This window comes from Nelumbo lutea, chromosome 4, assembly GCF_056320005.1.
Source record: "Nelumbo lutea isolate HS-2025 chromosome 4, American lotus-T2T, whole genome shotgun sequence".
NCBI lineage: Eukaryota > Viridiplantae > Streptophyta > Magnoliopsida > Proteales > Nelumbonaceae > Nelumbo > Nelumbo lutea.
In genome coordinates, this window is record NC_142687.1 from 97,700,668 (window position 1) to 97,727,845 (window position 27,178).

Below are 27,178 nucleotides of genomic sequence, written 5' to 3' on the forward strand. Positions count from 1 at the left end.
GTACAAGATATTTAGCCCTCTACTCTCCGCAATTCTCTTGCTCTCCTCTATGAGGTTACTCACATCCCAAGGGGGTCTATCCTTCCATTCAATCTATCGATGATGATACACTTCAAACGAGGGAATCTGGAGGCTAGGGAATGGGTTTCCAATGCCACCCAGTCTTCAGCTTCATTGATGGTACAAACACCTATATCTTTACAATTGATCCATTTCGTCCTTCCAAATTCATCTCTCATAATCACCCCAACTATACTATTGTCATTAGTTACAAGCATCTACAATCCATTTGTTGAAGGACTCAGAGAAGTTATTGTAAAAGTCCTCACTCTGGGCTCTTGGTCCAAAAGTAGACTTGAACCACAGTGTCGGGGGCACCCTTCTCAACCAGGCATGTGCATCATTGTTCAATGCATTCAATCTCTCCATGTACTAATTAAAATCAACAAGTGTGTAGACTCTAGCTGCCCTCCACAAACAGTCCGATAGATCTTTGCCCTTGAAAAGAAATTTAAAGTTGGTATACATATACCTCACACAAAATCGGTGCTTAGTCCTAGGCAACAACCTCTCAAAGGTTTTCACAAGCCCCTACATCACAACACACAAAACCAGTAAGTATGTAAATATACATACATATAGCAAATAAATCATATAATGGTATTAGCATACTACCTTATGTTTGTCAGAAATAAAGGTCCAACCCCACTCCTTTGGACCTTTAATTACTTCAAACAATAATGTCAAGAACCAAGCCCAAGAGTCTCTGCACTTAAATTCAACCACAACAAATGCAATTGAAAATTTGCAATTATTCCCATCCATACTAACAAAACAACTGAGAGGATATGGCCAAAGTTAGGTGGCTTTTAGTGGCAACCAACAAGCCCTATGAAGGGGTAACAACCCTCCAAAAAGACACTTTCATCACATTGAAACACACAGACATCCTCTCAAACTGTCTAGGGACCCCTTCTTTGAAACATATCTTCATAATGCTATTTGGATTTGAGTTCAGTATGACATGGCAATAATAAGCCAGCCTGTTGTACTATTCATTCCTATCCCCTAGATTTGGACAATTGCCCTTTTCTTGGCTCTATAGGTCAATCTCTTGCCAATATCAACTTTGAAATCCCTAAGAGTTTCATTGCACATGGTAAGGGCTTTCCAAGTAGGATCATCCATAAACTTGCTCTTGTACTTCTTGACTAGCCATGTAGATGACATTTTGTCATTCCGCATCACTCTTGCACACTCACACCTATCATTGAAAGTTTTGATTTGAAATGCCTTTCGGTCTTGCAAATTGCCCTAACCTTCTCTTTGTTATTCTTCAAATAATCATATTCTAACCCATGTATTATGGCAAAGTGAATTAATGCTTCCTTGAGGGTGTGTATCATTATAAAGGACTCAAACTATGCTACTCTCTCATCATCAGAGGCATGTGGACTGTGCAAATCTTCTGATTGTTCATAATTATCTAGATTTAGCAAATCTAGACCAATTACATATGTTGCTTCATCAAGTTGAGGGTGTGTATCATTATTACCATGTTGAGCCCCCAGTCTCATCATTCTGTGCTTCATTTTGACCACCAAGTGCATCAATCAACAATTCCTCACTATTGTGTGCCTTAGGCCTTGATGTGTATTTCATTACCCACACCACCCACCTCATGTATAACATAAAGGTTTATGTGTGGGTTGTTATCATGTGTGCATGACCAGCCCATCTTCAAAGTCATATATTGGCTTTCTATACCAAACTTGACACTGGCCTTTGTAGCCCATGTCTTTCAACATGCCATCTACCTCGGTGTATGAAAGCATGTCACCATCAATATTGTTGAATACAGTAACATCACCACCATAGTTAATTATGTGATGGTAAATTAAAGAATGTGACAACATGGTGAAAAAAAAAGTAAACATCTGCAAAAAATAAATACAAACATTAAATGATACAAAACACTACATCTAATAAATAGTTTATAAAAGATAGCAACTTATGATACAACCCTTGGATTTAGTTTTTTTTTTGTATTTTTTGGATGTTTGAGGTAAACACTCGGGAACATTATTGGGCGTGGCATACAGGGTCCAACAAATGGATAATGGGTGGGCATCTCATTGCACTAACTATACATTTTTCTATCTATACAGACAAATGCATGTCTGCCAGACAATGTGGGGAACCGCCTAAATAATGACAGATCACAGATATCCAGACATCCATTGGTCATTGTTTATGGTGTATACAATACAAGGGAATAATAAACCTAAAAAAAATTTGCATCAACATCAACTAAAGTCGATAAAACAAACCCTATATTAAATTACATAGCAAAAGAATAGGAACAATATAGAAAAAAAAAAACTTGATTTTTTTCTCCGGCACCGGCAACAAAATAGGCGTTTTCTTCTCCGACGACGTTGGGATTAGAAGCACTTATAATGGTGGAAAAAGCTCTTTGTTCCAACAATTTTTTCCCAATAAAATGGTGTAACTCTCTGTACGATTTGGCGATATTTTCCCCTTGACTTGAGCTTTTCCGACGGCGTATTCTAATCACTAGCACCGACGAGGAGAGCTCTGCTCAGGCTGCTATTAGCGAAGGTTAGAGTAGAACAATGTTCCCACTTGAATAGAAGGTTACTGTAATGGGGGTTATTTTCATCATTTCTAAAATGACTTACATTTGATTCGAAAATGAGATGGGTATTTGTGTCTTTTTATGCCCTAACTAAGGTGAATAAACGCTAGATAGCAAATTGTTGCAAATTGAAAGTTTAGATACCGGACTGTCGCATTTTAAAATTCAATGACCAAATTGTCACTTGAGCCAAATTACAAGGTATTGACTGACAATTTACCGTGAGGGTCTTTATTAATTTTTTTATTTAAAATATTTTTATCAATTGTTACTATTGGTTGTAGGTATTGGCAAGGTGAATAGCGATTGACGTGTCAAAGTTATAGTGGACTCGAAGAGAAAATCCCTTTGAGTCCCCTAGATCTAGGGTTATCATGGCCTTAGGAATTACCAAAATTGTTTTTTTTTTTTTCGATGCAAATCAAAATTGCTTATTAGTGTTTTTTCTTTCAGGAAAATTCCCGATTAATACTGTATACTTGGCTGTAGTGTCACTTTTAAAATAAACTTTCAAAATGTTACAATCTAATACCTACCATTAACTAGTTGTTAATCAATTGTTAAGTGATATTTTAAAAGACATAAATGTCTTTCGAGTGTTATCTAATTTATTTATCAACTATTCAAACATTAACAAAAAAATTAATGTCTTAGATCTTTACCTATTTCATTCAATAAAGTTGGAATCATTAGAATATTCACTTAAATGTATCCCCAATTTTTTTGAATGGAAGAAGTAAAGATTTAAGACTATTAAATTTTTATGAATATTTAGATGATTGATAAAAATTAAATAACACTGAAAAAGTTAGAAACGAAAATGTCACTTAACAATTGATTGGGTATTGAATTATGACATTTTAAAGTTAGAAACGAAAATGACATTGGACAGAAAGTACAGGTATTAATAGGGAATTTTTCCTTTTTCTTTCTCCACGATCGAATTTTTTGTACCTGTATATGTCATCGATACTGATGGCTTCGCTTTCCATTTCCTGAACCAGAATCCAGAGATATCTTTTGAGGGAACTCTTGGTTTCCTTTCTGTGTATTGAGTTATGGAGACTCCATATCCCAAACCCATAACTCCCAACCACACTCGTGTGGGCTGGATCGGAATCGGAGTCATGGGTGGTGCCATGGCTTCTCGAGTTCTGTCAGCAGGGTATACTCTGACAGTCTATGCTCGGAACCCAGAGAAAGCTCTTTGGCTGCAAGAGCGAGGTGCCCATATTGCCAGTTCGCCCGCCGAAGTTGCCCGGGTCAGCGACGTCGTGTTCACGATAGTTGGAAACCCATCGGATGTTCGTTCCGTCGTGCTTGGCAACGCAGGTGTCTTATCAGGCCTAAACGAAGGTGGGGTTTCTGTTGACATGACTACCAGCCACCCGATGCTTGCCAGAGACATTGCCGCGGTGGCGCGTGCAAGAGGGTGTTGGGCTGTCGACGCTCCAGTCTCCGGTGGTGATGTTGGTGCCAGAGAGGGGAAGTTGGCCATATTCTCCGGTGGGGATAATGGAGTGGTGAGTTGGTTATCCCCATTGCTTGAAATTATGGGGAGGCCAACGCATGTGGGCGAGCCTGGATGTGGGCAGAGCTGTAAGCTTGCAAACCAGATAAAGGTTAGCTCGATGTTACTGGGATTGAGCGAAGCAATGGTGTTCGCTGAACGAGCAGGGCTCGATTTGAGGCGGTTCTTGGAGTCAATCAGGGGTGGAGCAGCAGGGTCTAAGGTGTTGGAAATATTTGGGGAGAGGATGGTTGAGAGGGATTTCAATCCAGGTGCTTTTGCAGAGTATATGTTAAAAGATTTGGGAATAGCAGTAGATGGGGTTACAGAAAATGGGATGATGGTGTTAACTGGAGCAGCCTTGACCAACGGGGATGGAAAGCTCAGCATTCATGGCCTGATTACTGCCATTGAGAGGTTGAATGGCAAGTGATGAAATGAAATCTCTGAAACTAATTTGGGTTTTGAAGGTTTGAGAGGTTTGCTGTGAATAGGTTGGGGATGGTGGGAGGACTGATTTTGTTCTTATCCCCACTGCTACTTTCAATCGGGATGGTGGATTGGAGAAAGTAATTTACCTTGTTTGTTTAACATACTTGTTGAAACTAAGTGGATCTAAGCATAAGTAATTTCTGTTACTGAATTTCTTGGTGCATTTTATTTGGTTGTTATTAGGTCTCAGCTTCATTATGTCCTTCCCTATTTGGTTACAGCTCTGATGATTTGGCATTCGAATTCAGTAAAAGGAACAGATGAACTGTGTTTGAGTGTCTTCCAAATCCCAATTAATTGGTGAATGTAGAATGCCTGAAGTAATTCCTCAAGAAAAACAGAAAATTTGAACTCGAAACTCTGGTCAAACTGAATTGGTGAGCAGACACTGAAGCTAGTCTTTCACCATTTGGTTACAACTCTGATGATTTGAGTTTTAGTAAAAGGAAAAACAGAAATCCTGAGCTAGAAACTTTTCGTCGAACAAAATTTGTGAGAGAGACTCTGAACACCATTGGCAGTGAAAACGATCATTAATGCCAACCTTCCCATCAAGGATGATTTGTACTACTCCCAACATTTTCTCCCAAAACAACTCAATATTCACAGGCATGTAGAAATCAAATGTTGTTTTAAACAGTCCATGACAGCTCATCCACCAATTCACATGAAAGCATTGCTTGCAGTTCTCCCTTCTCAACCTAATTGTTCCATATTGCAAACAGGCTTCAACAGGGCTGGGGAGATAATTAAACTTCAGTAAAACTAGCTTATTTGTCCAATAAAATAATCCTCTCTTCAAATGAATTGTAGTTCTTTTTCACAAAGTTCAATGACATTAAAAGGAAGGTTAACATTGAAGAAACTAGCACAAGGATTTCTCTCTCTCTCTCTCTGATTATATGGGAATATTCTTATATCGACAACGCCTTATGTTAATCAGTCATTAGCTAAAAATTTGAAGAAGCTGATAATTCTTTTGTTGTCTGAAATTTCAACCAGTAAATGATAAAAACAATAGGGTTTTGATTTGTATATTTCTTACTTGGAACGAGGAGAGTCAGCCCTATATTATACAAGTTCCTTCCAAGTACATGTCAATCGACAGAATAGATGCAACAAGAATTACATCATGGAACTTAAAAGTACTTCAAAATGTTCAGAGCTTTCCCATAAATTAAACAAAATTAGAGTTTATGCAATATGATTTGAGCACCATATTGAGGTTGAAGAGTTATAACAGTGGACGGGGCATGAGCATAGGATGGTGAAAGCTCAAAAGAGAAACGTTGTAGAATCATAGCCAGAGCTATCTTTGCTTCTATCATGGCAAAGTTCTGCCCAATGCATATCCGGGGACCCCAACCAAACGGGAAGAAGGAGACTTGGTTCTTTGTTGCATTTGAAATCCCTTCTGAAAATCTTTCTGGTCTAAACTCTTCTGCATCTTCACCCCAAAGTCCACGGTCATGGTGGATGAGGATTGTTGGCAATGCTAATTGTACTCCAGGTGGCAAAGTGAAGTGTCCTAGTTTAACCTTCTTGTAAATCGACCTAAGAAGCAAAAATGCTGGTGGGTACAACCTGAGAACCTCATAAAATATCATCGTAACCTGCAATTGAGTTTTCACCAACTTTAGAAATCAAATGTAGAATGTCTGACTAGATTCTTCAAAGCAAAGGAAATTAAGAAAATTCTTACAATTTTGAGGTGATTTAACCCATCATGGTTTGGTTTGTTGTTACCAAAGACTTGCAAGACCTCTTCCCTTGCACGCATTTGCCAGTCTACATGCTTACTCAGCACAATCATGGTCCACACAAGCAAACTTGATGTTGTTTCCTGCCCTGCAAAGTAGAATAGCTTGCACTCCTCTATCACTTCCTCAATACTCATTCCCGCATTACTTATGTTGCCATGCTCTTGGATTTCACTTTGATTTGATTCTATTAGCAAGCTCAGTAAGTCATCCTTACTTGCTTCTCCTAATTTCAGAGCCTCTTCTCTCTTATTAATGATATTCCTTAACAGAGTTTGCAATTCTCTTTCCATTTCTTTTATCCTATTGTTCCTTGTTGTGGGTAGGAATCTGTGCAAAGATAATTTGGAGAAAGTGAATAAACTGAATAGCAAATAAACCCTTTATTATTGTAACTTGGATTAATGGAATCCTAAAATTATGTTTGTATTATGGGTATTTATATTTGTATATGCACTTCAAATTTTCTTCTTCAGGATGAAGGCAAATAAAGATGCTGAAATTTGTATTAGGAATTGGACTTGAGGCCAATTATATGGGGGCCCTAGGTCCAGTGGTTTTGACTCAGGACTGAGTTTTTTTTTTTTTTTTCTTTTCTGTAACTCTGATATTGTTTTTTTTTTTCAGCAACATATTGTGCCCTGAAACTGTTTGCTATTCTTCCCTGCCTGTGGTCTTGAACATGCCAGGGGTTCTCTTTCTTTGGTTGTGGTTATTACAATGGAAAACTTAAGGCTAACAACATATCCGATGCAGTAGTTCTTGGATCCATACACTTGGAGCCAAGACCAATACAACATTTTCGGTCATAATTGCAACTGAATCAAAAGAAATGGTGTTTTAGCTGCACTTTGATATTTATCATGCAAACAAATGCATTTATAAGTAGATAATCAATATAATTGTAAATTGAAAATTTGAATGATTTAAACTGTTATCTAGAAAGTGCGGAAGTCAGTTGTAACTTCTAAGTAACTCAGTACCTAACACCTGGGATGTATATGGATTGCAGATGCTGTAAAATAAGCTTAGCCTGTTCATTTTGCAGTTGGAATATTCGCTTCCCTTCTTCATAATTGCTACCAAATGCCGTTCGAGAGATGACATCACCAGTTAAATTCTGGAATTCAGGCCACACATCCAGTTCACAAGACCCCTTTGGTGTAGCCAATTCCTCCCATCTGCTGACCAATTCATGACAACTTGTATGAAATGCGGGTAACATTCGCTGTAATCAATACCAGAGAAGAAACCATAGAATGTCAACATGCATGGATAGCTATGATACATTATACGAGGGGGAAAATGGGGCAAGTACGGTGAAAACTACATATTCTTATTTTGTTCATTATACAAGCGAGATTCTATGGTTGATTGACCATCAAATGTGCTATTGAATCTAAATGAACTGTAAGGAAAAACCAAAATAGAGACAACCTTCAATTTTTCTTGATGGAATGCAGGATTGATAATCCTTCTGTGTTTCGCCCATTGCTCACCCTCATAATTTGCAAGTCCAGTTGTAAACAACTTGACAAGTGGGTTAAATTTAGGCTTTTCAAAGTGGCCAAGTTTGTTAGATAGAATGTCCCTTATGAGATTGGGTTCCACGATGGTCACCCTTGGAGATGCTCCAACCCAAAAAAACGATATCTTACCTACAATTGTATATCAATAAGATTTTAGTATCTAGACTCCTGATGAAAATAGCTCAGTAATAAAGTTCATATTTTTCTTAAGAAGACAATTCATCATATGAGAAGTATTCCAGTATTCCTCAATCAACAGGAGCCACTTAAAAAAAAAAAAAAAAGATATAAGATGAGATTCCATAGTCAAATAGAACATCCTCTGTCTTACGTGAAAAGATACAAACCTCAGATAACCACCATCCTTCTTTTAGTTTTCAAGCAATGCTAGCAAAAGGACACTGTTTAGCACTGGAGCCCAGAGCACAAATGGTTAACATAAAGGAGGGGGAGCAGCACTGCGTTTTTTTTATCCCTTAACCCATGTTAATTAAAGTCAAAACAGACCCAGTTTATGTTTCATTGTTTTATTTGGTAAAAATCTTTTTGATAAAGACCAGTAGAAGATTGGTTAGATTGCAAAAAAGCACCAGATTGTCAGAAATCTGGACATTCATGTACAACAAAGAACAACATCAAGCTGCCTATACCTGATAAATAAAAGAAAAAGTTGAATTACATTTCACCCCAGTCCCTGGCATTCCTCAACACAGATAATACATGTGCTCATTCCTCCACTGTTGCTCAGTTACTGAGTTTTATTTTTGTTTTTACTTTTCTATTTTTCATCACTAAAATGTTGCCAACCTTTTTTCTTCTTCAAAACCTTGAGCTTCTCCTTGTATTTAGCATTTTGCTTGTCACTTTCACACTTAGTACCTTGAGTTCTGACTTTTACCCAATTTCAGCTTCAAAGTTGCACATTAACCAATATTATTAATACTCAATTTCAGATATTTCTCTTCTAATGATCTAAAAGATATAATTGAATAAATATTTCTTTTACCTTCTAAAATACTAGGATCTACTGTTTGTGAAAATGAGTATCTGAATAATTGGAGCTACCCCATGAATTAATGCCAATACAGAGATTTGGAGGCAAGGTACCTCATTGAATCGAAATCCAGCGTCATGTCACAACAACACACTTTTTAATCTAGTGCAGTAAATATTGAAAATAATATGGTCCCCTTCTTCCAAAGTCCAAAGATACTTGTTATAGAAATAAATGTAAAAAAAAACCAAGTTATGCGACCATGTGATCGTCATTTTGGCATAAATTTTTAATTTCTCTTTGTCATTGTTTATGAATTAATACCCATATTGCACTCTCTCTGCTACTAAATATTTTATTCCTTGTTTCTCAATCCATTCATACATATTTCTTGAATGTGATGAAAGCAAAGTAATTTATTTCAAATTGCATAAACAAATTAACAAATTCATAGACTCAAAAGAAAAAAGAAAGTAAAAAAAATCAGTAAACTCTAAATAGAAGAGTTACAGAAACATATATAGATTACCGTAAGCCTTGACGAGTTGATGATAGATGGGAGCAACCTGTGGCACGATGTCATGAGAAAGATTCATGGGCTTTGATCGTGCTTCCATAACCAACCTCTGATTCTCCTTGAGGCTTCCGTAGAGAAACCTGTATGGGAGACCCTTTATTCCTTGTTCCCTGAGATGCTTCTCCAGCTTCTTGGGTCTCCACCACACCCAGTTCACAACCCTGCATGCCCATGACAGAACCAAACCGAAAAGCAGAACTGAAGAAATCAACAAGAGTTCTTCCATGGTTCTTACAAACGCTTCTTATACAGCAGGTGGATGGAATACTGGGCGTGAAATGAATGAACAGAAATCAGACAATCCAAGATTCCAAGTGCCAGTATTCAGGTTTTTCTTTTGGGCGCTGCGTGTCCTTGTGCCCGGTGGTGAGATATGGATAGAGAGAGCATTTATGACGTGGCGCATTATTATTAATCATACAGCCGAAAACACAGCCATTTAGTGCAGCTTATCGGGTATGTTTGTTAACTTCTTGAGCAATGGACGTATCGTAATTATATGTTTGTAAGCATTTACCTTGTTGCCCTCGACCTATCCTTGTAACACAGAAGCAAGGATCACGATTCACGACGACCACCTGACTATTATACAGTGCGTTTTTTCCTCTGCCTTCTCATCTTTGTTTTATTTGTATGTATTTTGCCAACCTGTTCTATGTATTTATTTCTGATAATTTTTTTTTTCGATTCAAAACAGAGGAGAGGTTTCACCCACCACCGGCCATCTCCGGCAACCACTGGCAATAGTATACATTGTAACAGGTGTGCAATTTTTGCTCTCTTCTATCTACTCTATTTTTTTATATTTGCATTTTTTGTCGAATTTTTCTTCTTACTGATCATCATATAAAACATGAAAATGTTGTTGTTGGTCGCCGGAAATGGTCGGCGGTGGGTGAAACCTCCCCTTCTCTGTCTTATCGGTTGTTTTTAACTTTTTTGTTTTAATTCCTTCCTCTTTTCTTATTACAACACAAGACAAACTAAAGTATCAATGTTTTAGTTTCTTCCTCTTCATTATTGTTATTACAACAACAGAATACAAACTAAATTAAGTTGCTTCATTTTACCCACCTAGCAGGCAATAACCGAGTAGACTGGTCGATCTAAACATGTTTGAAGGATGCCAGGTTCCTGTAATTCATCCAAAGCCTTCTCCCACACAACGGCCTCGTAGTTGTTGGTGACACCCTTGTCCGTTGCATCCGGTATAAACCGATAATTGAATCCGGCGACCACTTAATTGGGTCTCACCCCGCACCACCTTTTGGAACTGGAGGTGGTCTTGGCATCCTTGTTGTACTAGGCGACGACGAACTGCCCGATCTCTTGCACATGTGGGTCATTCACATCTTGAATGGGTTGCTAGCCACCGAGTAGTAGGACGGACACTCTGTTATTGAAGAGAATGAAGGAAACTAAGAGGAGAATCAGGAAGAGAAGAAGAGACTGGATTTTCATTCTCTGCTTTATGGGTTGGGGAAATACATAGAACAGGTTAGGAAAATGCAAATAAAAAAACTGAGAATGAAGAGGAAAAATGCACCTGTATAATGGTCGGGTGGTCATCGGTGATCCTTAATTGACACGTGGTACTCTTGCGGTATTCTTAAGTTTTTTGACAATTGTCCAAGTCCTCTCCTAGTGTTACTCGACTTTCAGGTCCCTTTTGCATGTGAAATCACGTGATTGATAATTTTATTCATAATTCTCAAATTACCCTTTTATGATAAAAAATACCCTTTTGATTTTAGTTCGGTCTCACTGACTCTATCAGCACTAGACCGATTGGACCGTTACTTGTCACTAGCATTGGAACTGCGATGTATGGCTCATCAGCGTCCTATTGCTAGTCATCAGCACTTGACCATTGTTTGTCAGCATCAGTATCGTCGGTGCAATGAATGTTTTGTTAGAGTAGGGCTCGTCACCGACGCCCTCTTACAGAACAGCAATGGTGTCGTTTTAACTTGCAGCGTTGGTGTTTTGGAACTGCGGTGTGGGAGAGGATAATGGCGGTGACCAATGCACTACGATGTGGGGGAGAAGAGAGGAGATCGACGGTGGGATTTTGAATAGATGCAATCATTGAGTGTCATCTGTTCGATGAAATGCCCAACCCCCCGCATGCATAGGCCCCCATGTCGCATGCATAGTGCCCCCCCATGCCACATGCCTAGCCCCCCACCCCGGCACACCCTGGCCCCCCACTCCTTCCACCCAATATGCTTAGTCACCCGTATGTGACGTTTAATTTGTTTTTCTAATGATTGCAAGTACACCAATTGTGATTCGTCACCATGAATGTGGTGTATCCATGAAGTGGAGAGTGTGCTATTGTCGTGTCTAGGCATGAAAAGTCTAAGAACGTTGACCGATAGTTCTATGGGCGCCACTACTATGTAGGTTATCAGTTAGGTAATTTTGTTGTAGTTTGCCCAAAATGTTCTACGTAGGTTAACATATTTTATGTTAAATAACATGTATTTGTTGTAGTTTGCCCCCAATAAATGATGCAATTTTTTCTTATGGAAAGATGAAGAAATGATGTGTCTTTGTGGCATTAGGCTATGTCGAGTGTTCATATCGAAAAAAGCCTAGTAGTCAAGGAAAACAGTCCTGGGTGTGCGCAAAGCCTCAGGTAAGAAAATAATATGTTATTCCATAATTGTTTTGGTTCAATGACTTATGGAAATTCAATTATTTTTGTAAGATGCAGGTGGTTGTAAATCATTTTCATGGGTAACATCGGTGGATAATGTAACCATGAAAACAGGTGATGGTTCAGGACCTTCCGGAATAAATAAAAGGTCATCTAGGGATACATTGGACGAAGTAGTAGTAGTTGTACAATCAGAGAATGATAGTTTGGATAGGATGCCCGAATTTTCTGATAAATTATTGAAGTGTATCAATGATTTATGCATAAAATAAGCATGATGTGGCTTTGTAATTTTGCATTAGTATTTGAAGGTGTCTGTTTAATAAGTAGGGATGACTCTCATAACTCTCTCTTTCTCATATGTTTTATCGAACAGTTGTGAACCTTTTTTTCATATATTGTTAAGTCTAATATTACAGTATGTTTATTGTCCAATTATCATTCTGAAACAAATATCACTGCTATCTTGGCCATTAAATAAGCTAAGCCATCATGCTTCTATGGCATGAATCTTTATTTTCTAAAGTTAATTTCAGATTAGAAGACATTTTGTTTGACTCACACACATAACAAGCTGTAATATATTTGACTCACACCCATAACCTTAAGAAAACAAGTTGCAATATATTTGAACCTAATAATCATTTTCTATACAGTAGGTAACATGATTTGGACCTATAAGAAAATAAGTTGTCTCTTGAATCCATATTTATGAGATGGAATGGAAGTAATTTAGAAAGCCCCTTCATCCAATCAAGTTGCTTCTTGAACAGCGAACAGAATAATAACACAACCCCTTGTGGAGACATAATGGATCAAAGGCGGCCTCTTGAGTAGTGATATAAATTGTTTATATTTCCACTATGTACATGTAAATTTTGATCTGTTGGATGCCTTATGGAGACATAATGGACCAAAGACCAACAAAGTATAAATTTAAATTCTGATATGTTGAATAGAATAATAACACAACCATCACAACTAAGTATACATTTAAATTCTGATCTATTGAATAGAATAATAAAACAACCATCACAACTATGTATAAGTTTAAATTCTATTCTGTTGAATAGAATAATAACCATCACAACTAAGTATAAGTTTAAATTCTGAAGGTTATATGTCTGAAATATATCACAACATGGGTGTATCAAAATATATCAAAATTCAAAATATACAAAAATTCAAAAAATAAAACAACTGAAAGTTATGTCTAAAATAACCCATGTCATCATATGGGCTCTCTCATGGTTGGGAGTATTTCAAATCCTAACTACTCTATTTCTCTGCCTATACACACCAATTGGAATGAATGTCAATACAAACTTCAGCTGAAATATTAAACTGTTATGATAACTAAAATGTCCTCACCTATCTTCCTAATGAAACAATGTTGCAAGTTCCCCATGTTAGCTTTAGATCTTGATGAATAGACTTGTGTTTGAAAATTTGAAACACATTGAAGGGTAAAAATGTCATTTTATGGATTTTGTCAAATATAATGGCATTTTAGATGGACCTTACTCGTTTGTATAACTTTAACGTTATACAAAAATTTGGCCAAAATAAATCCACCCAATATTTGTAATGCATCACACATATCAATTGAATTTTTTTTTTTTCTCTGCAAAATCTTTTGGCTAGAAGAATTAATTTCTAGTACCTATTCTTAAGTTAAAATATGCTTCCAAAAGGAAGTGAAGAGGATGTTCAAGCTTGCTGCAAATGAATCACAATTGGAAGAAATGAAGTTGATTGATGCAGTGGAACGTCTAGGTTTGGGTTATCATTTTGAAGAAGAGATTGAAGAAACATTGCTAAGGATGTATGAATCTCCAATCAAACCCAACTATGATAATGATGTCAATTTCGGTTATTGAGACAACATGGGTTCAATGCATCGCCCGGTAACTCCACTTCCAACCATTTATTACCACATTCATCACCTTATATAAAGTGGAAAACAACAAAAAAGGTAAATTGCTGAAACCTTTTCTCAAGTTTTTGGTTGTTCTGAATGAAATTTCTCTTGAAGTTTGGTAATTGTAATCACTTTTTTTGCATTTTTTGATACAGTTTCAAGACCCCCTTTATTAGAATCCTCTAAAAAAGGGCATAGAAATTTTCAAAATATCCATGTAATTACTTTTAACCAAAATATTTATTTTCTAAAATTTCTCTTTATATTCCAAATTTGTAAATCACATCAATCACTCAAAGGTAAATTCTAATTGTTAAAAATTTGGCATGATCGAATAGATGTATTTAGCAAGTTGAAGGATGATACTAGTAACTTCCAAGCTACCTTAATAAGTGATTGGCAAGGAATGCTGAGTTTATACCAGGCTGCTCACCTTAGTGTAGAGGGAGAAAGTATATTGGATGAAGCTATCACTTTCACCAAATTGAACTTGAATTCCATGATGGCCAATCTTAGTGCTTCTGATGCAAGACAAGTACAACATGCTTTAGATCTGCCTCTCCACAAAGGAATCCCAAGACTAGAGGCAAGACACTACATCTCTGTTTACGAGGAAGATAGAACTTGAAATGAAACAATTCTGGAGCTCGCAAAATTGGATTTCAACATGTTACAGAAATTGCACCGACAAGAAATCAAAGAGCTTTCAAGGCTAGTTTCCCTCTTTGAACGTTTAAATTTCAGCAATTTTTCTTTTGTTATTTCCTTTCATTCTTTTACTTTAAAATTGTTACTTACTTAATTTCTAGAAATTTAGTTAATTTAGGAGGGAGAGAATATCACACAACAAGTGGAAACTCCTACCTTATAAACATTCCTCTATATTCTTGGATATTCCCATATATCATCTTAGATATTGGTACAATATAATTAAATAAACTGTGTGTACCATATCACTACAAGAAAAATGATTTTTAACAGCAGTTTTACTGACAGTCAGCAAATTTTCCTAAACCAATTGTTGCAAAAGGTTTTAGTAGCAGTTTTAGCGACTGATGGTAAAACGCAAATAACTACCGCTATAAATGATCGTTAGCGGCAGCCATGGTTTTTTCTACCAAAACAACCTAGAATTTGTTACAAATAACATGTAATTTAATTCTAATTGGCTACAAATCTCAATTATTAAATAACATGTACTGTGCAGTACACTATTTTCATCAAACTCTTTTCCTCCTCTTGTTTTCTCATGTACATGGTGGTAACTAATGGTGTATGGCTTTATGCTTTTCTTTATCTTTTAAGGTCTAACCCAATTCTCATTCATTCACCTTTGAGTGATTTTGTAGAGGAAGAATAATGGAAAAAATACGACTATAAATAAAACAAGAAAGAAATTAAAAAAACAGAAAAAAAAAACCCATAAAATTTAAAGTTGTACACATGTACCTCAAATGTAAAACCCTTTTCATTTTGGTGTTCCAACTTTTGAATCAATTTTAGTTTGCACACAATGACAAGCTAACAATAAAAATTACAAAAAAAACTAACAAAACCACTCTTGAGTTCCTCAATTAAACAGTTATATAAAGAAAACTTTAAAAAATTGAAGCGATTCAAGAATCAAGATAGCACTTGGGTAACTGGTCCACTGTTTTACCATTGACAATCCAAAAAATATATAAAATATATATATATTTGGCCCCTTGGGTGCCCCCTAGCTCGATCCACCCCCATTGTATAGCCCCAAGGAGCGAAAAAAAAATGAGGGTCTTTTTTTTTTTTTTTTCTTGGTTAGTCTTATTGACTAAGATTTTTATTCTACTCATGTTTGTTCTTGTAGGTGGTGGAAAGATATTGATGTCGCATCCAAGTTCCCTTTTGCTAGAGATAGATTGGTAGAAAGTTACTATTGGGCACTTGGGGTGTATTTTGAGCCAATGTACTCTTTCGGGAGGCTATTAATAGCTAAGTTAATAGCAATTTTAACAATCGTCGATGACATTTATGATATTTATGGTACATTAGAAGAGCTCCATCTCTTTACTGAAGCAATAGAAAGGTTAGTTTCATAGTTAATTAACATGTCCACTTGGAAGTACCATTTCATATAAGACAATCATATCTGAAAATGAATGTTGTTAATTGTGGGCATTAATTTTTAGATGGGATAATGGAGCCATAGATCGATTGCCTGAATACATGAAACTGTGCTTTCAAGAAGTCATGAATATTTTCTTTGAAACTGAGGATTGGATGACTAGAGAAGGAAATCCCAATCATCTTTGCTACTTAATAAGGGAGGTATGTATGCAAGTCTTTTAATTTCTTCATGATGATGTTTGTTATTAATATTACATTAAGCTTTTAACAATGTCCTAATGTAAAATTTGTTCTACTTCGGTGCATCATAGGTGAAAGCATTGATTAAAACCTACTTTGTGGAAACAGGATGGTTTAATGAAAAATATTTTCCAAGACTAGAATAATATTTGTATAATTCATGGAGTGGTGGTTCAGTCTATCCTTTGCTTACTGTTGCCTCATTCATAAGCATGGGGGATGTTGCAACAAAGGAGGCTTTTGACTGGGTTTCTATTGGGCCCAAGCTGCTTACATCATCAAGTTTAATTGTTCGACTCACTAATGAAATCAGGTAAAAAAAGGTATGACCAACTGAGATAAACTCACTACAAAGTTTAAGTTTTTACTTTTATACTAAGACACCACAAAAGAAGCAGTCCCAAATACTTAGCTTTGTGATCCAACTTTCTCTTTTTAATTTGTTTTCTCAACATTCATTGGCACTTGGGAAAAAATTTCTTACTAAAAGCAAAAACTGGATCTGTATAGATAAACTATTTGGTCAAAAACACTTTGGAATTGTTCAATCAAATTCAAAAGGTTAGCTACACCACCTCAAGAATCCATAACAAAAAACTCCCATCATCAACAAGAGATGAATGGGATATGGAGGGGGTAGTGTTAGAAGTTTTAAAACCTTGAATAATATTGTTCTATTCAGTACAAAAAATGAGATGAGAAAAAATAAACCTTCGATAGAAATGATGAAGAGATAAAGGTAGAGTGGATCACCTTGCATAAGACCAAATGAAGGATTAAAATAACCTTTAGGGGACCCATTAATAAGGATGCACAAGGTGGTAGTTGAAATACATTCATAAATCATATCACACCTTTCTTTTGGTAAAAAAAAGTTGGGGGTTTTGGAGAAAATTTAGGTATATATACAATGTGGAAAATATGTTCTCCCCCCATAATTGAAACTGTTGGATTTGAAAATACAAAATGTACTGTTCTAATTTAATGTCATTAATTAGAACATCCACCATGGTGCTCAAACAGTTGGGGCACAATATATGCTTGTCTTTTAAAATATTAGCAGTTGCTATGTTATATATGTTTGGATCAATTCATTAAACTATGCTACAACTTATCTGCCTATCAGGTTTTAACTAGAGACCAGAGATTCATACTGATACATGAAAAGGTTCACTCTGGATCTGCTACCCACGGAACTTACATCTCCCTGGAAATTCCCGTGTTATCCACGAAATTCACATCTCCCAATGAATGAAAAGGGTGATATTCCTGATACACAGCTATTATGTCCGGTGGGATCCGAACTCGAAAAGGCCCGTTTGGCATTAAATAGGACTAAAACTTCTCATTATAATTTTATATGCCATGTTATCATCCATATGATAGGAGGTCAAGAGAGGACTCGACGCTTCTGCTGTTCAATGCTACATGAAGGAGAACAAAGCTTCAAAGGTGGAGGCATGCGAATACCTTGAAATTTTGATTAGACTAGCATGGAAGGACATAAACAAAGATGTTTTGAAGCCAGCAGCTCTACCCTTACCTTTCTTTATGCGGACTCTTAATCTTGCACGATTGGCAGAAGTCATTTACCATCACGGAGATGAATTTACTCATTCAGCTGGTCGAACCAAGGAAAACATTGCTAAGTTGCTTGTCCACCCTATTCTGCTTTGATAGTGTGTTGGTTTGATATGTTTTGCAAGGTTTGTTGTATGTACTTGAAATATGACATTGTTGTTGTTGTTGTTGGTGTTGGACGATTGTTGCATTTATCTTTATGTTACGTTGTGTCGGTTTGATTTATATAATCTTGGTTTGATGTCATAAGATGCAATAGTTTGTGTAATGGACATCGTGAAAGTTACATGCAGAGAGAACCTTCCAAATTGCAGAATGAGAGAATTCAAAATTTTTCCAAAAACTATAAATTGTAGTTTCTTGCGTAGCTAGAGAGAAATTTCTCTTAACCAAATAGGCTTGGGGATTTTACTACTCTGAGGCTTCGTTTGGCATTCCTTATTTTTGGGACTTATCTCCTTTCTGCATTAAAATGCCCAGAGACAAGTTGTCTTTAAAATAAAGAATGTCAAATGCAGCCTAAATCAGACTCAAAAATGTCAGGAATAAAAATTACCTGAAGGAGAGAAATTAACAACCACAACACAGTGGGCCTTCACAAAGAAATATACTTGTCTTCAGCTGTGGCTGATAAATATGGTATAAGCATACTTTGAGGCGAGGCAACAACCATGGCTTGTACATTATTAACGAGTTTAATGGGAGTTCATTGGTGTTTGGTAGTGTTATTGTTTCAGATAAAACTAATGCCACATACATGATTCAACTCCAAAGTTCAAATTTCATGTTTGCTATATCAATAGTGTTCAAGCCTCAGTTGTTTGAGTCCAGAACTGCTCCCAATAAAATAGGTTCAAAGTTCCAACATGCTTTCAACATGATCTGACACCACACATCTCATATTGGATATGTTGGAATGTATTCTGTTGGGAGGAGATCCTTAGCCCACTTGTCCTATGTGACACCTATGTGCTTAAATACTTGACAAAATGTCATCCTCTTTTGTGCTAAACTCTCTCTCTCTCTCTCTCTCTCTCTCTTCCCATTTTAGCAAAATAACAACTATAATCAAGTTAACTATATATTTATGCTTCCTTGGACTCAATCCCAAGTCTTCACTTTGTTGTCTTCATCTTAGATGTTTTCTCAAAGACACATTTTAAAACAGAAATATATATATATATATATATATATATATAGCTTATTTTTCACATGGTGGAAGGGTATTATAAATTTGCCACATGGAGCTTGAGCTCTTTCCCCCTCAGTTGGTCAGCAGTTCAATCATGCATCTTGGTCAATGGGAGTTCCTAATTAATCAATGCATAAATAAGATAGACCGAAACCATCCAAACTAATATGCCAATTTTATTTTGTTCTGATTCTTTCCTAAGATGATTCAGAATGTGGTGAACTTACAGGTATCAACATTACAGTGAAAAATATCATAACTTATGTAAGATGATTTGGGCACCATATTGAGGCTGAATAGTTATGACAGTGTAAGGGGCATGAGCATATGAGGGAGAGAGCTCAAACGAAAAATGTTGTAAAATCAAGGTCAATGCCATCTTTGCTTCCATCATAGCAAAGTTCTGGCCTATGCAAATCCGAGGACCCCAACCAAATGGGAAGAATGAGACTTGGTTCTTTGTTGCCTTTGAAACTCCTCCTGAAAATCTCTCTGGTTTGAATTCCTGTGCATCTTCACCCCAAAGTTGTTTACTATGATGGACAAGAATCGTGGGCAACAAGAGTTGTACTCCAGGAGGCAAATAGACATCTCCTAGTTTCATCTTCTTATAAGTATATCTGGTTATGATAAATATTGGTGGATATAACCTAAGAACTTCATACAAGACCATGGTTACCTGCATTAACAGAAAATTTTAATTAAGAGTTCTACTTATATTGCATCATATGAAATGAGTGATTCACATACTGAAGCGTATTTGCATTAATACTTTTTTAAGGCGAATCTAGAGAAATTACTTACAATTTTTAAGTGGTTCAGACCATCAAAATCCGGCTTATTTTTTCCAAAGGCTTGCAATACTTCTTCCCTTGCACGGATTTGCCACTCTGGATGCATACTCAGCACAACCATGGTCCACACAAGCAAATTTGCTGTTGTCTCTTGTCCTGCAAAGTAAAATAGCTTGCATTCCTCTATCACTTCTTCAATGCTCAATCCAAGGTTCTTACCACTGCCATGTTCATGAATCTCCTTAAAATTGGATTCTAGAAGCAAGCCTAGTAAATCATCATCACTGGCCTCCCCTAACCTTATAGCTTTTTCTCTCTTATTGATGATTCCTCTTAGGAGGCTTCGCACTTCTCTGTCAATTTCCTTCATTCTTTTATTCCTTTTTGTTGGTAATAACCTGCATAACAACATTATATTATTGCAGATATTTACTAAAGGGATCAAACTTGTGTTAAAGTAGTAATAAATTATTTAAGCACCCATAATTTAATAATGGATATGGCACTGAACAGAACAGAATGGTGAAAGAAACAGATTACATGTAACCGACCCCCTATAGTTGGGACAAGACTTAGATAATGATGATGATGATCTATATCAAACCTTGGAGCTGTAACATCCCCATTGTTTCCCATGGGCAAATGCACATCTGGTGCAATTATTCATTGTTCTAAGCACCAAGAATAATGGTCACTTTAAATCAGAGACGAATCCCTCAAAATTTAGTATAGAAACAGTCTGGAAAGCTGCTAATACATCTACAGTGTAATCAAACAAAACTATAGGGGCAAAATTATCCAACTTCTTCTATGATTACAATGTACTTGGAGAAAGACTACAATCAGTAGAGGAAGGAAAGCAATAATAATTAGAGAGACATTAAACCATTAAACATAGAGATCAATTAAAAAAAAAAATGAGTTTAGACTCTGTTTATTTGCACTGTGAATTTCATTTGCACAGGTGTAAATAACATGAATGCAAATGAGCTGAGTGTGAATCCTGGTTTACTTTTGCTTCAAATTTAACCTTGTTTTGTTTGTCTATAAGAAGTAAAAGGTTGTGGTCCCAATTTATATGAATGAAAATGGGGGGGTTGGAAGAAGCCTATTTATTTGGGAGGTTTAAAATGGAAAGAAATTGATTTAGTCCCACTTCATATGAGAGAGAATTGAAGTAGGAGGAAATTAAATGGTATCAATTTCTCAGATGAAAATTTTGAACTGCCAATGAATAAGAACAGAGCAAATTTTGCATCAAATAAAAATGCAAATCATTGCCACAAACAAGCAGATATACAAAACTAAACCAAGTGCAAATTGTGCATAAATTCAGATTTGCATTGCAAACCAACGGAGTTGTTGGATCATTGAAAGAACAAGGTGAAGACAATAGGAACACTTTCTTCCTACCTGTAACCTGGTATATATATGGACAACATAGACTGGATTACAAGGGCAGCTTGTTCATTTTGAAGTTGAAATATTCGCCTGCCTTCATCGTAGCTACTGCCAAATGCTGTCCTAGAGATGACATCTCCCGTTAAATTTTGGAGCTCAGGCCATACATCCAATTCACAGCAACCTTCCAAAGCAACCAGTTTCTCCCATCTTGTGATCATCTCAGAACAGCTTGTATAAAATGCTGGAAGCATCCTCTATTACATACAACAATCCAGAAAAAAAAATGTTATAATAAAGGGTTAGACTATGATACCGGAAAGACATGATACCAGAAAATTTTATTGCCAATCAACCTTTATCATGAAAGGGGTGATCAATCAGTTGGTATTCATCAATACTCATGGAGTGCTTTGATTGGCCAATGCTCTTCCATTACCATCCTGTATCATAAATTTTCCCTTAGGTTATGTTTGGTTTGAAGGAAAAGGTAGGGAAAAGAAGGGAAAGACAGGGAATTATATAGGTTTCCATGTCTTTCCCTTCCTTTCCCTACGACCCTACCTTTTCCTTCAAACTAAACATAGCTTTAGGGTTCGACCATGATACTGAAAAACATGATACAAGAAAAATTTAGTGGAAATCAACCACCATTTTGTAGTGCATTTCGTCCTTTATGCTGTGTTTGGTCGCAATGCAAATAGATTTGCATTGATGCAAAACCATGACAGTGCAAATGATTTGAGTGTAAATCCTGACCTAATTCTATTTCAAACATTAATTTATTTGTTTGATTGCAACATAAATAAAATAAATTAAGACATGAAGCAGAATAAAGTAAAACCCAAAACAAAATTAAATAAGAATGTACATTTTTTTTTTCATTTGTACTCCCATGCATTTGTACTAACTACTGCAGATAAAATTGCACTGTAACGAAGCGCAGCCTTATGTGTTTAACATCTATATTTATAAACTGCTAATTAATACCTGAAAGTCTGAAACCCTTGAATTCTAGATGAATCTGATTAAATAGGTTTAAAGGAAATTGAAAAGAGAACTAAGAAGACACCTTTAACTTCTCCATATGGAATGCAGGGTTGATGATCCTTCGGTGTTTGGCCCATTTCTCTCCTTCTTGCCTTGCAAGCCCTCTTGCTAACAAACTGGTCAGTGGGTTGAAATTGGGTTTCTCAAAATGTCCAAACTTGTTAGAAAGAATATCTTTTACTAGTTCTGGGTCCATAATATTTAGCCTGGGGGTTCTCCCATTCCATATTACTGACATGTTACCTGCATTTTAAAATCAATAATAGTTCAGTATCTCATGTAACTAACCAATAGAACTTATCAACCAAAAAACTTTATCTTGTGTGATAAAGAAATAAATACTGGATAAGTTATTTATCTAAGGGTCCATTTGTTTCGCTGTTAGAATTGGAATTGAAATGGTCCATTGCCATGGTATGTTTGGTTTAGACAGGAATGGAAATGGAAATTGAAATCAACAAGAATATGATTTCATTCCCAAAATAGAGGTAGGAAATGACCATTCCCTCGAATGAGAGGAATGTCATTCCAACAAGAATGGAAATAGGATTTAATTCCACTCAACCAAACAATTAGAATCAGAATAACCCATTCCAATTCCAATTTCAGATACTTGTTCCCACAAACCAAATGGGACCTAAGTACATAACGAACCACACTCACTCATGTAGGTATCCCCTGTCAAGCAAGGAAAGTGTAAATGGGTGAGTCTTGGACAGGGTCAGGCCAGACCCATTTCCGACCCGGTAATTTGACAATAGATGACCTGCAAAATGATAATTTTGGACATCTTATATGTAATTATTACTTGTACTCCATGAGAAACATGTATAGAATGTTAGGGTTAGCTTTGTAGTGGAGACTTGGGATTAATTCTGCCTTCACACAGGTTTTAGAAATTAAGAACTCAACGATTCAATACTGAACTCAACCAACTTGATTAGGCTGAGTTCTGTTAAGCTACGAGCCTAGGACATTAGGAATTTGAACTTAATTACCGTGCATTGGCCAAATAAGTCATGTTGATTCTGATTTTTTCTTTTAAAAGCAAAAGCATACATTTTGTCAAATACTCCCCTTCGAGGGTGTTTGGGACCAATGCATTTTTGTACTGTTAAATAACTTGCCACATCAGCCTTTTATATTAGTGTTTTTTTGTGAATTATGGGCATTTATTGGAAAAGCACCACCACATCAGCACCACATAGGTGTTCGCATTTATTGTGTATGAAACCACTGTTTGATTTCAATATTTATCAAATAAATACTAAAAAAATACTTTGATTTATGTGCATGAGGCGTTGGGTGAAACTTCAAGTTCTTGTTTCCAATCAATAAATTGAAATCAAATGCTTATGTGGGGAACTTTAAGCTGAGGTGGAAAATAACTTTAGGCTACATTTGTTTGGGGTGAAAAATAGAATAGGGGTAAACTTTATATCCCAGTTCGATTTTAATGGTGCTTGGTAAACATGTAATTTTACACCGAAAATCGGTGTAAATTTTCATTTTGAATTTTATTTCTAACAATCACTAAATCGGTTCATTTTTTCCATGTTGTAAATTTTGAATTTGCACCTCAAACAAATGCAGCCTTATGGGGTATTATTTGAAAGGCACATAAAACGTCCAACCAAACAATAAAAACAATAAACATTTACATTTATTTATTTGATAAACACCCCGCCAATAAATGCCCACGAAACCAGTGACATAATAACATAACACATGGCAAGATTTCTTTGCAAGAGTTGTGTTCACTTGAAGTTTCTAACAATTGGGGTTAGGGCTACAAGATCGGTGCAGTGCTCGTTTATTGCAGAATAGATTAGCTGAACTTAATGACTATTTTATGGGCTATACATCTGTGCCCCACATTAGGAACATCTTCCATACTTATTATTGGGAGATATTTTTCCTCCAGCACCAATGATAAGCCCAGACGAGCCATAAAATGCATTTAACCTACAGCCACTCAGTATTTCCAAGTCACTTGGGGCTTTATCATTGGTGCCACAGCCCGTAAAACAGTCATCAAATTCAGCCAATCTTTTCTCCTTTATTCAAGAAGTGAAAATAAGTCCACTTTTGTGGAAAGTTGTGCATGGCACTGGAAGCCACATTCACAGCTTGGGCTCTCAGCAGAGTTCCCCCTGCATGACATGTTACTTCACAATGACTATAACCAGGTCAGCGCTGGATGAACATGTCAGCAAGGAGAGACTTATTGACAGCCGAAGCTGTTGAGCATGAACAGCCAAAGTTTTCTCTAGCAAATAGCACCTGCTCCTAGGGCTGATCATTTATTATATATAACATTTTCTATTATAAAAAGTCCATCATTTATTTTATACACATATTGTATATAATATAATATATCTTTTATTTGTCTAAATATTTTAATCCTTAAATTTAAATATTGAGTCAAGACATTTAAGGTACAGTGAAAAATCAAAATTTAAAGTATTATCTTTTTCTTTATTCTAGGAAAAGGTGGAGACTTACACTCTTACCCTTAATTGTCTTTATTTGGACATATGGCATTTATAGTATATTAAAAGAGTTATAGGCCGCTAATTGTGCATGACTCAGTTGGTAGGTTAGCTGGTTTGTTTCATTCATATGCGGATTCGATTTCTGCTATCACCTACTTTGGGAGTATTTTCTTATTTGTATATTTTTATTTATTGGGATTCGGGTGCACGATTAAATACCAAAAGAAAAAGTCATAGGCCCAGAACTAGCTTCAACCACGGCCTGGGCTTATATTTTAATACTAGGTTCAAGCCCGGGACCAGACCAAAGCCCTTCTTAATATAGGTGCTAAGCCTGATTTCAGCCTGACTAGTTGGGATTTCTTGCTAATAAAACACGTTCTAACATTTTATTAACGTAATCTGAGACTGGAATCCACCATGTATGAGATAGATATATAGTATTCGATCATATTGGCAGGGGTTGGAAAGCGTTTTATTGGCAAGGGATCTGGATTCCAGTTATATTGCTCCTAATTGTTTTGATAAAAATCTACATTGACACCCCACAAAGTGTGCCCACAGCACATCTCTATCCTTTGTTGGAAACACCTTACAATGACAATTATAGAAAAGTTTACTAATGTTTGCAGATGTGCACGTATGACAACTGTGGGGCGGAAAGGAGTCAAAGCAGGAGAGACCAAATCAGCCCCCCACAAGACCAAATCACATCCTCGCCCCGTGTATTGAGAAATGCTACCTTACACAGGCATAAAAAAAAATAAGAAAAAATAAGAGAGAAAACAAAAGTAGATCTTATTCTGTGATTTCTGTCCCAGATGCAGTCATGCAGAGTAACTCTGCACGTCTCGTGATTTTTCTCAGGCTGAATGAAACGCAATATCCCTATCTGATCCGACTAATGAAGATTGCCGCTAGGGGTGCTAATCGATTAATCGCCGATTTTTTATATTGATTAGTCAAACCGAATCGATACCTTCAGTTTTTTTTTTTCTAAATACGGAACCAATCGATTCAATTAACCAATCGGATCCCGGACTGACTGACAGTTCACCAAATCAATACCTTCGGTTTTTACTCACCCCTAATTGCCACATAAATTATGCAAATGAATCACCCATTTCCTAGATAATCGGATCGGGTCCCGGACTGACAGCTCTAGATTTGATGTAAAAAGAGAAATTAAAAGCTACCGGAAGAAGGGATGCCGTGACCACAGCTTATACGGTATGTAAAGAAAGAAAATCTAGATGATCCATGCATTTTGTTCATCGGATTGGAATCTTTTGTGAAAGAGCAAAATCTAGTTTAAGATGTTAGAAGCAAAAGATTTCCATCCAACAAAGGTAAGAGTAGACCAAGCAAACATCTTCTGAAATCGTAACACTTACCATAGATTTCAACGGTTTGATGAACGAAAGGAACAACACGTGGCGCGATATCGTGAGAGAGATTCATGGGCTTGGACCAAGCTTCCTTCCTCATCCTCACCTCGTCTTTCAGGTTTCCATGAAGCCATATGTGTGGAGGGCCTTTGATTCCCTGTTCCCTCAACCACTTCTCCAGCTTCATGGGCCTCCACCATATTGAATACAGCACCCTCCAGCTCCATGGCAGTATCAAAACACAGAGCACCGAGATCACAGCAACGAAAAGCTCCGCCATGTGAAGCTATGAATCCGAAATACACACTCACACAGAGGAGAGAGAGAAAAGGAGAGAAAGAGAGAAAGAGGAGTAATAGTAATAAAGCAGTATCGGAGGCTTTAAAGAGAACAAATAATAAAAAGTATGCCTATTTTTTTAATAATTTACCACAGTTGCCACTATTTATTTTGGCAAATAGTTTCATAAACAGTCCAAGTGTCCATAGCTATTATTCGCCTTCCCAATATATACCACAAGCCCTGATTTTGTCGATTTACATGAAATAAAAACAATTAGAATAATATTGCGTTTGATGATTCCCATTAATTTGACAGGTGCCTTTGTCACAAAAATAAATTTCTTAAGGTATTTTAAGGTGCCGTTTGTTGCTTATTTATCCAGGTAAATGCATTTATCTCTTGCCTGGCCATTTTAATCATTAAAAGCTATTGTTAAAAGGGACAATTTTGTTCCATCTAAGTGTTGACAAATTTTCTCTCATGGAAAAATTATTTATCCACTAAGAAAATTGGGTATCACTTACGGGGGGAAAGTAATTTTTTCATGG

General features: G+C 36.4%; 3 protein-coding genes, 1 long non-coding RNA gene and 1 pseudogene across 5 annotated transcripts; 3 read left to right on the forward strand and 2 right to left on the reverse strand.

Annotated features, from left to right (window-relative positions):
• Window positions 1-3,598: 3,598 nt before the first annotated feature.
• On the forward strand, window positions 3,599-4,812 carry LOC148862091 (putative 3-hydroxyisobutyrate dehydrogenase-like 3, mitochondrial). The gene has a single exon (XM_088985390.1). It carries the CDS (start codon window positions 3,718-3,720, stop codon window positions 4,600-4,602), a length of 885 nt encoding a protein of 294 aa, XP_088841516.1. The 5' UTR covers window positions 3,599-3,717; the 3' UTR covers window positions 4,603-4,812.
• Window positions 4,813-5,667: 855 nt separating this feature from the next.
• On the reverse strand, window positions 5,668-9,895 carry LOC148862092 (cytochrome P450 CYP72A219-like). The gene is made up of 5 exons (XM_088985389.1): window positions 9,474-9,895; window positions 7,859-8,079; window positions 7,405-7,649; window positions 6,364-6,751; window positions 5,668-6,274 (listed from the first exon to the last, which is right to left on the reverse strand). The coding sequence occupies exons 1-5, from the start codon at window positions 9,745-9,747 to the stop codon at window positions 5,849-5,851; spliced, it is 1,554 nt and encodes a 517-aa protein (XP_088841515.1). The 5' UTR covers window positions 9,748-9,895; the 3' UTR covers window positions 5,668-5,848.
• Window positions 9,896-9,992: 97 nt separating this feature from the next.
• LOC148862093 (uncharacterized) lies at window positions 9,993-12,565 on the forward strand. Its single transcript, XR_016113092.1, has 4 exons — window positions 9,993-10,113; window positions 10,219-10,283; window positions 12,089-12,162; window positions 12,241-12,565. It is a non-coding gene; the product is annotated as an uncharacterized LOC148862093 (long non-coding RNA).
• A 1,243-nt stretch (window positions 12,566-13,808) lies between these two features.
• LOC148862094 ((-)-germacrene D synthase-like) lies at window positions 13,809-18,198 on the forward strand (annotated as a pseudogene). Its single transcript, XR_016113021.1, has 8 exons — window positions 13,809-14,055; window positions 14,443-14,815; window positions 15,948-16,166; window positions 16,270-16,408; window positions 16,519-16,559; window positions 16,614-16,760; window positions 17,616-17,739; window positions 17,834-18,198. The product of XR_016113021.1 is annotated as a (-)-germacrene D synthase-like (transcript).
• Window positions 18,199-19,376: 1,178 nt separating this feature from the next.
• On the reverse strand, window positions 19,377-26,760 carry LOC148862095 (cytochrome P450 CYP72A616-like). Its single transcript, XM_088985391.1, has 5 exons — window positions 26,355-26,760; window positions 22,488-22,708; window positions 21,428-21,672; window positions 20,025-20,412; window positions 19,377-19,899 (listed from the first exon to the last, which is right to left on the reverse strand). Exons 1-5 carry the CDS (start codon window positions 26,626-26,628, stop codon window positions 19,474-19,476), a joined length of 1,554 nt encoding a protein of 517 aa, XP_088841517.1. The 5' UTR covers window positions 26,629-26,760; the 3' UTR covers window positions 19,377-19,473.
• Window positions 26,761-27,178: the final 418 nt, after the last annotated feature.